At 44.8% G+C, this 10,482-nt stretch overlaps 1 protein-coding gene across 1 annotated transcript in view; it reads left to right on the plus strand.

Annotated features, from left to right (window-relative positions):
- The window catches only part of Cog5 (component of oligomeric golgi complex 5), a 251,996-nt gene extending 241,647 nt beyond the window's left edge, over positions 1–10,349 (plus strand). Inside the window, exons 20-22 of the mRNA XM_060366797.1 lie at positions 3,923–4,049; positions 4,658–4,737; positions 9,727–10,349. Of these exons, the coding sequence (XP_060222780.1) occupies positions 3,923–4,049; positions 4,658–4,737; positions 9,727–9,841 (322 nt within the window). The 3' untranslated portion in view covers positions 9,842–10,349. The remainder of the gene's footprint in view (positions 1–3,922; positions 4,050–4,657; positions 4,738–9,726) is intronic.
- Positions 10,350–10,482: the final 133 nt, after the last annotated feature.

Consider the following 10,482-nt stretch of genomic DNA (forward strand, 5'->3'; position numbering starts at 1 on the left):
CTATATTGCACATGTCAGTATTGTATCAAATCCAGTCTGGTAAATCTATATTACAGATTAAATCAGATAACAACATAGCATTTATTAATTTCTCTTTTATCAAAATTATCTTTTCTCATATACAAGTATTTTTGGTGACAGGCCTTATCTCTTGAGATAAGTAAGATCTTACCCCGAACCCAGGACTCCCAGACTTGACGAGTCTAGCTTTTAAGCTTGCTCTAGGGATACACACCATTCTCTTGCCTTCCGAGAGTTGTGATAATAAGCATGTACTACCTTGCCAGGACACATGTTTGGGGGATCTGAACTCCAATCGTCATGCGTGCAAAGGGAGCATCTTACTGAGTGAGTTAGCATCCTAGCCTAGAAAACACAGAAGTCAGTGTGAAGTACCATGATGGCTGTTATTAAGGACTGGCTTGTTTTGTTTTATAATTTGGATTAAAAGGACTAACCCAGATTTTTTTTCCCCCAATAAGAATAAGTGAGCTCAGAGTTACTTTAAGGTAATCAGAGGGTTAAGTCTTGTCGCAGGACTTTCAGAGCCTTTAATGTGTGTCCTAATAGTTTAAGTATTAGTAGAAGCAAAGGGTAATCAAACTGATTGGATCAAGGTAAAATTATTTTCCATTTCCTTGGTAGGAAACAGTTTATTCGCTTTTTTAAGAGTTTGAATTTAAAATAAAGGTATCTCCAATTAGAATGCCTTTGGAATATTTAACATAAATCTTTGCCAACTTAAAAATGAATGTCTTTAAAATCCAAATTATATTTAATAATATAATTATTATGTAATAGTATTATTAATAATTATTATAGTATTATATAATTTATATAACAATTATGTATAATTATTATAATATAATAATGAGATATTTGATAATTTTTTATAGAAGTAGTGAACAAAAACCTTGAATCTGGGGTTGGAAATTCAGTGGTTAGGAATGTTTCTAGGTCACACAAAGGACCTAATTCTAATTCCCAGCACACACTTGAGGCGGCTCAACCACCTGTAACTCCAGGTCCTCTGGACTCCACAGGAACCTGCGTGTGTGTGTGTGTGTGTGTGTGTGTGTGTGTGTGGCCAGAACCTGAAGCCATCCAGGCACACTGCATTGGCTGTGAGCTGCAGCAGTTCATGTACTGGATATTTCCTTACCTGAACTGACCACATGGTAGCCTGAGGCTACGCAAAGCTACTTTTGGACTGCCAGGGGGGCAGGAATAAGCCCTGAGCCAGGTGGCTCCACTATTTGAACCCGAGGATGAGACAAACAAGTTTAGCTCCTGCGCACTTGAGAGCAGTGCTTCTCAACCGTCCTAATGCTGTGACCCTCTAAAACAGTTCCTCTTGTGGAGACCCCAACCATAACATTATTTTTGTTGCTTCTTCATAACTAATTTTGCTACTGTTGTGAATCATAATGTAAATATTTGGCATGCAGGATGGCTGACATGTATATGTGACCCCTGTGAAAGAGTAGTTCAGTGCCCAAAGGGGTTGAGACCCACAGGTTGAACAGCTACTCTACAGGTCTACTGTGGCTTGCGTCTCCCAGCCTGGATTCTGAGAAAGATTTTTGGCTAAGCAGGTTGCTCTCTAGAGACATAAGCCAAGTTAAATGTGACACAAGTTTTTTGTGAGCCGGCAGTTGAGTTTTGCTGGTAGGCGGCCATTTGCTGGTGTCTGCGTAGACACCACGGCTGTCAGGCCACGGCTGCCACTCAGACCTTTACACCGGCAGCTGTTTCTGCCTGACTACAGAGTGCAGCCCTGTGGTGCCCACACCGCTCCCTTGAGGTAGAGAGTGCACCTAGCCACAGGATGCTGGGTAAGCCAGGTGTCTGCTGCTTGTTCTGTCTACACTGTGCGTGCAGACAGTGTAGAGCCAGTAACAGGAAGAATGTTGTGCTCTTAGTGGGAACATAAGTAGCTTTCTAGTCTAGTTCTGTCGTCTAATCTCTGAGTGGACCAGTCCTGTTTCTAAGATTCAAGTTTTCACTGCGATATTCTCTCCTGTGGTGATTTTTTTTGTTAATTTGGGTCAGGGGTGCTGAAGCCTGAGACCTCTTGCTGACCGCATGTCTGAGAACTTTCTACATGCCTGGCACACTGTGTGTACTTACGCATGCTGTTCTGTTGATGGCTGTGACGCTGCTCTTGTGGAAACCAGCAGCTTTGGCCTAGCAGTGAAGACGGCGTCGTCCACACAGAGGAAGGCTCACGGTGATGCCGCCAGGCAAAATGAAAACTCCCCCAGGAGCCTTTTCATGCTTCATTACACCAATAGCCTCCAAAGTTCTTCAGCATCGAGCTGAAGAAATGATTTGAGCTTTGAACATTTCCAAAGCAATGTAGCAAATTCTCAGTGTGGCCACAGGAAGAATTTGTAGGTTCCTGGCTTTCTGGTAACAGACAATAAAAATGACCATTGTTTCCCAGTAACAAAGCAATGTGGCTTGGTGAGGCAGTGCCTTACTTTCCTTTTACATCCATAACATACCAGGACAAAAGCAACTTCAGATGGAATGATTTGGTTCACATTTCCAGTCTTTTTACTCCATCCCTGCAGGGAAGTAAAGGTGACAGGAACTTGAAGTAGTCACATCACACCTACCTCACAGTCGGGGAACAGAGTCGGTGCTTGCAAGCTAGTGCTCAGCTGCCCTTCCAAGGCCCCTTGTGTGAAATGATGCTGCCTATATATAGGGTGGTCTTCCTTCCGCAGTTCATCCAAGATAATCTTCCACAGGCCAGGCCAATCCGGACAGTTCGCAGTGAGACTCCCTCACTGCTGATTCATCAGCCGATAATGAAAACTAACCATCATAGGCAGTTTAGATATGAAAAATTTGCCAGGAGGGGTCGGTTGTATTTGTAGGATAATTACTGTAAAGAGTTTTTCCTAATGTTTTGGATCCAACAAGAACCAAGTGTCTGTTGAGCACACTCTCCTGCTGCTGATATAAATGTTTACTAGTGAGAGGAAGGAATTGAGCTCTGTTTCACACAGGCCTGGCTTCATACATTGTAATGGCTGAGGAAGGAGACTAAGATCCAGGGCTGTGTTCCATGGCTGTGTCAGTCATCTGATCTACTGGCTGGTCTTTCCAGGGAGCCTCCGAAGCCAGCCATAGACTTACTAGCTCTTGTCATAAAAACTCAGAGCTAAAGAGAGCATGTCATTCCTGCCCAGATTTTGGCAGAGTGAGTGGTCAAGAAATTGGTAGTGCAGTAGATTTGCCTTCATACTACTCCTAAGAAATTGTGACAGTGAGACTTGGAACTACAGTGTGCAGAAGGGAACTAGTACCAAATTATTGGATTAATCAGCAAAGTAATAACTTCATGTCAAATACTCCAGTGCCATTTAGAAAAGCTATATGAAAACATTGAGTTCATTCATATTAGATCATAGTGCAAAGAAGGGTTTTATATAAAATGAAAGGCAATCAAGGATCAATCAAGCTCAGAGTCTATTACACCAACTTAAAGGCTTTGCTTTGTGTTTGTTGGTTTTAGCCTATTAATTAAATGAGACTAGAGCAAATTTTGCTGTCAGTGAGGTAACATTAGATCCATTGAAAAGTGGTGAGTGTTGAGGAAAGACCTTAAAAGGAAACTCAGCCTTAGGGGCTGAATGGGATTTTAAAATGGGGCTTCAAAACCCATCTAGGGCTGGGAGGTGGTGGTGCATGCACTTAATCTCAGCATTCCAGAGGAAGAGGCAGGTGGATCTCTGAATTCCAGCCTGGTCTACAGAGTGAGTTCCAGGGCTATACAGAAAAACCACGTCTCAAAAAGCTGAAAAGGGAAAAAGGAAAGAAAAGGAATAGAAAGACTCTTCAGGCAGAATGATCCCCTGCTGGATCATACCTTTCATCACTGAGCCACATGAATGAACTGTTCTCCTTCTAGACCCCTGCTCTTCCAGACAAGCGAACACGTGGCCGACAGTCCAGCAGTGGGAGATGTCATTCCATTCAGCACCATTATTCAGTTTCTGTTCACCAGAGCACCGGCTGAGCTGAAGTCCCCCTTCCAGGTAATGAGGCGAGGCAAGAGCCTCCATGGACCCCCCAGGTAACTGTAAGCAAGTCTCCTCACTGAGTGGTTACTGAGCCCTCCTGCTTTATTTTGTCTTGGATGTCTCTCTGAAAGTAAACAGAGATGGAAGAAAACTTCGGCGCCCTGTATCTGTTTTCTTGGCAGGCACTCTAAAATTTACCACAGTTAGCCCTTTAAGAAGGTCTCAACTGACTATGGTGGCCCATGGCCTGTCATCTGAGCACTTAGGAAGCTGAGGCTGGAGGATTGCCATTAGTTCCTTGCCAGCCTGAATTTCAGAGTGAGACCCTGTCTCAAAAACCATAATCACCATCATCAAACAAAATAACAACAAAATGGCATAAGTAATTTCCAGCTTTATTGATGGAGGCTGCATTTTCTATTTTTGGCCCATGTTAGTTGGGAAATCATAAGGGTTTTTTTGGTAATCAGTTGCATGAAGGTTTTTTTAAACTTCTGCCTTTTGAACTTCCTTGAGGAAGTTTGAAGGTAATTTTACCTGGAGAGTTATGCAGTGCTTTTTGTGCTAGTGTTTGCTGCCATTTGCTGAAGAATGTGCTTTCTCTCCTGTGTTGCAACCTGCAGAGGGCGGAATGGTCCCATGCACGCTTCTCCCAGTGGCTGGATGATCACCCATCTGAAAAGGACAGGCTCCTCCTCCTGAGGTAAAGCTGTGTTCTGGGGTACAGGGAGAGGTCGAGGAGGGCAGAGAACACGGGACAGTAAAGGTGCAGGCTGTGGGGGCCTGTGCCTGCAGTTGACCATCTGTGCGCTGGCCTCCTCATTGTTAGAGGCACTATCATGCTGGATCTCTGCAGAACACTGCCGGGCACAGGGACTGTCTAATTCTTCCATGTCCTCATACCCTCCTTTGCCTGATCCAACCCTAAGGAGCTTGAGCTTCAGTTTGTAAACAGCCTCAGCTGTTTGAGCTGTTCAGTTTGTAAACAGCCTCAGAGGATCCACTTTGGCTCTGTATGTGTTGTTCATGTGTTGCGGTTACTGAAATGGTGGCCTCAGATGCGAGTGAACTTTGAACAGTAACAGCTCCTGGTAGGAACTGCTTAGATACCGCACATCCTCTGGTTGTGGTCCAAGAATGCATTTCTCTTTGTGCCTGGGCCCAAGTGTGTGTGCACATCTCCAGCCCTGAGCATGGTGCTTGAGGCTTACTGAGCATGCTTCTTCCATCAATACCCCCTCTGAAACCAGGCTCTCAAACATCACTAGGGGTCTCCCCTACTTGAAGCTTGTCCGGCTTTATTGACACTTGAGGCTAAGCTCTGATGTGGCCCCAACTTCCTCAAGTTTGTTCTTGAACCTTTCTGGCCTCTTGCCCATCCATTTCATCTGCTGAATTGCTTCCTTTTATCCATTTGTTAAATGTCACTTTCCACGTTTTATTTCTAGCCTTTTTGTTTCCAAATGAGCAGGTGCAGACACATGACTCTTTTAGCCTTCCCCCACCCCCCAAAAGCCCTAGGTCTGGAACTCACTTGCTTGGGTCTTTAGGCCAGTAAACTTGCTGCCGGACAAGCACTGAAATCCACCACAGAAACCTCAGCCAGCAAAGGTCCTAGTTTACTCATCCCTCACACACCCTGTCTTTCTAGATGCCCTGTCATGGGAGGTGACCATCACCTAACCAGCTGTGCTAGAAAGCAACTAAAGTCAGTCAACTCCTGTCCGCCTGTTTCTCTAATTCCAATCTCTATCCTGGCAATCTAGGTCTGTGGATATGGCAGGCCAGTTGGCCTGTTTGAGCCTCAGGCCAGGTATCAGGCACACGAGAAGGTGCCACTGTTTTAACAGTGGAACACAGAGCACAGTACAGGTAAAGGACCCCACTCAAGGAGCTGAGAGCTCACTAGAAACGGTGGCCCATCAGCTTCTGAGAGTGCACTAAGTCACAGAGCCTCTGATGACCAGTGTGGGCTAAGGAAAATGAGCCCACGGGAACAGGCCCCTTGCTGTTCCTTATTTCCCTCACTAGGAAGCTGACCCAGAAACTGGGAATGGCTGGCAGGTGAGCTTCCTGTCAGGATCCAGGCCTAGATAAACCTGCTTTTGGAAAAGGCTTAGGATGTGGTCAGGATCTCAGCTAACTCATTGATTTGCAGTGGCTCTGCGACTTTTTTTTTTTTCTGAGTCCCAAATAGTCACTCAGCTTCAACATAACTGGTAATAGGAAAGGATTCAGCAGGGCTCCATTTTGTCATGTTAACGCCCTGGAATGAGCTCATCCACATGGCTGTCCTGCTGTGCGTTTGTGATCACAAATCTGTTTTCTTCTGCTGCTTTTTTAAAATGTCTCCTGAGTGATCTCATCTGCGGTGCTGTTGCTAAGCTCACATTTAGCAAGTGAAAGCCATGCTCATAAATACCGCCTCGTCATCCCTCCACACACAGGCAGATCCCAGAACCTTCCTGCCCTGAGCAGAAAGTGCCGTCTGCCAGGGGCAGCCACAGACTGCACTGCCACTGCAGCCTGGCCTTCGGCAAGAGGGTGCGCTTTCTTAGTGTCACCTCAGAATTAATTCTAATACTGTCTACCAAGACATCAATGGATGATTCCCCTATAGACAGGGCAAGTGCCGTCTCAGATGGCAGCATTTCCTCGCTTCTGGAGCGAGCCTTGGCAGAGCCTCATTCTGCTCCTCCCAGCCATCTGTTCGGCGTTTAGAAGTAGGGCAAAGTGCTACAGTAAAAGCACTGCAGCCGAGTAGACTGCAAATGGCGAGTTCTCCTCTGCCTGGTGGCTGTTGCCCTTTGACAGCAGGTGGGCTGTTTTGTTTTGAACTTGAATAGGGTAACAGTGAAGTTGACTTTCAAGTCAGAGCAGTCAGCAGACCCTGGTGGGGCAGTGGGGGCTGCACTAGCTCAGCCACCAGGCAGGTGCTCCTACAGGTGGGCTCAGTGCAGCGGTGGCCACCTGGCTCAGAACCTGCTCTCACTGAAGACAAAACTCCAGTTTGGGCACAAAGACTCCCCAGGCTCTGCAGAAATGGTTGGCTCTGCCACAACCTGTGTATCTTAGTATTTGCAGGGGAGAAGCAATGCTTCCTAGTGTAGCCCTTTGAGAACACTTAGGTTGAAACCATTTAGACTTTGTTAGCTTAACGGGACTCTTAAATCTATTGGTACCATATGAATCCTTGGACCCGTAGGCTCATCTATTTCTAAAAATCTTAAAATGGCTGTTGTTGAAAGGTATTGTCTGGTGACGCCTTGTGCTTATCCCTGCGGGTAGATGCCAGTTATGGGAACTAAGTGCCTGAGGTGGACTTACGGAAAATTGTGAAACCATGGAAAAAACTGGGGCTAACCTGCCCCCTGGGGTACAGGTACAAGATGTCACTTAGAATTGTAATACCTGACAAATAAATAGCTGTTTATAGAACATCTACAACAGTGTGACCTATTAACACCAGCCAGTCCTTGAGGACTTACACCCATTGCTTTTCATGAGGGTTAACTTCAGCAATCTTACTGGTTGCAAACCTCTTACATAATGCTTGGCCTGACTTCCAAGAAAGCTATGTTTTGCTGAAGCAAAAGAAGTAATTTAATAAATGCTTGAAAATCCTGCTCGGATTTTATGTGGGAGGGCAGCTTAATCTGTTTTCATCACTGTAGTTCTGGTAGTGTTTTTGATGAATATCAAGAGAAAAAGCTAACCACAGTTATTCTATGTGATGTGTGATTTATATAGCATTATCCCTTTGACTGCAAAGGAAACTGTTTTAAGTGCGTTCTCTAAATAGAACAGGTATGTGTCCACTTTCAACACTTATTTCTTAGACCGGCAAATGTATCTGTGTATGTGCACATGCATGCACACCCCCAGTGCCTCAAAATGAGTGAGCCCTTGAGGGTTTACTGTGTATCTCAAGACACTTGTGGAGTTGGGGCATCGGCATGAATGGCACGGCAGCTGGAGAATAAAGTTTTCCTCAGAGCAGTAACTCACTAAGGGTTGGCTCTGGAGCACGCCACAAATTATTTTAACAGCACTGCCGTCTCCTGTTTGGTAGTTAAGAATTACTTACTAATGGGACCCAAGGCTAAGCGTATAACAGAAGTAACAGCATTATGTATTATTTCAGAAGCTGGCTTCTTAAGTATTAAGTAATGGCCTGCCCATGCTTCCACGTAGCTAAAGGACTCACTCATACCCTCAACACAGCATGAAGCAGAATGCTGGCACTGTGCAGTCAGGCCTTTATACACACATCTGTTTGACTCTAGGGTAACGTTTTGCTACCTGGGGTTAGGAAGGGCTTTATGGCAGAAGAACACTCCAAAGGTGAGTCCTAAATGATCGAAGAGCTGTCTAGGAAGAACACAGGAAAGGGCATTCATCCCTAGAGAAAATGTTCATAAAATAGGGAAAACTCTCTTTAATTATAGGATATGTGGATGGCCAAAACCAAACAATCAAATTGGCAACCCCTGAGGGAAATACACCCTGGTTTCAGAATGGGAAAAATACCTGGATCTCTTGAGCCCTGATTGGCCAGTGGGCTCAGCGGTAGGGAGTGAAGTAGTTTGTAGTGATCTGTAGGTCTTTTTCAGGCTACATCAAAGTGTCCTGAAGCCCCAAGAAGCATGAAGGGCTGGGTTGTCGGGTGTCATCCTCTTGCGAACAAGAGGATGATGTTAGAGTCATTACCAGGATGACCACCTCAGAGGCCCCGCCAGCAGCTTCAAGAACAGAAGACAGAAAGCTGAAACAAAGTTGCAGGCAGGGGGCCCAACGTGGAAATAAAATAGGTGGGGTGAATTTGAGGACCTGGTAACTGACTTCATATAGATGGAATCAGAGTTTCAGAGCACAGAACTGGTTCCTGGGCTCAGTGAAGAAAGACAAACAGAACAATGCCACTCATTTGGTGGATGACACCTACAAGCAATGTTATTAAAACCTACAGGAGACAGATAGAAACCAAAGACAGCCCCCAGCAGGTGAAGAGTAAAGAACACATCTGATGATCAAGGTTAACTATTTCCAGGGTTTGGGCATACACAGAAATTTATTAAACTGGACTTACAGTGAGTATGTGAGCAAGACAGTGCTGACTTACTCATTTTCATAAAGTACAAACCACTCTTTCAGCTTTACTGTCTGGAGATATGCAAGTTTACCAGTGGAGACCACTGCTGCCGACTTTGTGGATACAGCTCTGCTGTGGGGGGAAATGGCTCTAGGGGTTTAGCAAGCCCAGGGCTGCAAATATTGCTGCCATTTGCTGATTCCAACCCCCAGTGCAACTAGAATACATCTCAAAGCAACTGTATGGCAACACATGCCAGTGCTTAACTAAGTTCAAAAATTAAGCCCTAAAATGTTGTAGCTCCTGAACGAGTGCTTTCTTCCCTAGCTGAGCACTGTAAACAAGCACAAGCTATGCCCGTACTTCTCATGTGCTTCTGGACAGATGCAGAGAAACGGCACGTACTGAACTGTAACAGACTGAAATTGGCCATAGCTGAACTGCCCAACTGGCATAACTAATGTGGCTCCAGCGCATATCTGAAGGCTGTCGGCACTGGCCAAATTGGTTCCAAAAATGGACGAACTTGTCACTTTCATATCAATGTTACAAAATGTTGGATTTATGTGGCATTTTTACAGTTTTCCTTTGCATTTTCAGGGGCGCCCTGGAAGCTTATGTTCAGTCAGTTCGAAGCAGAGAAGGCAAAGAGTTTGCACCAGTTTATCCCATCATGGTTCAGCTGCTCCAAAAGGCCATGTCTACACTACAGTGACAGGCAGTCTCCACGTGCACACCCGTCCAAGGGTGGCAACCAGCAACCATCAGTTGATTTTTCTCTATTTCCTACTTTAAATTGTCAAAATAGATCAGCACTTATATAAAGATAATTTTTTTTTTCCTTTTTCAGATTTTGAGCAAGACTTTTTTCTGGTTTTCTCTTTTTTCTTCTTTTGCCATCATACAACTTGCCTGTATTACACTGCTTTTGAAGGGACAGGATCAAGTCACCGCACTTTCCCCAATCTGCCGCTTTACTGGTAAGCATGTAACCTGGGGATCTGCAAATCTTCAGGAGTCCCTGAGTAAACCGCAGCTCTACCGAGAGTGATATGCAGTCATGTCCAGTAACTGTGGCAGAACTCAAAGCTGAGACAGATGCACTGTTAAGCACTCTCTTCTAGAAGCAACTACTTCTTTAAATGAAGACAGGGTTTCTTCACACTATGTTCCAAAGCCCGAAGTGCTTATTTTTAATAAAGTTACAAAGTTAAAAAATAGAACTTTCTTTCCTACACAGGTTCTCCATAAATGTTAATATGTCCTTATTTTTCTATTGTCTTCACACCATGATTAACATAGTTTCTAAAATCCCACCAAAAACCTAATTATAACACCAGAACTGCTTTATCAAGA

This window comes from Meriones unguiculatus, chromosome 1, assembly GCF_030254825.1.
Source record: "Meriones unguiculatus strain TT.TT164.6M chromosome 1, Bangor_MerUng_6.1, whole genome shotgun sequence".
Lineage (NCBI taxonomy): Eukaryota > Metazoa > Chordata > Mammalia > Rodentia > Muridae > Meriones > Meriones unguiculatus.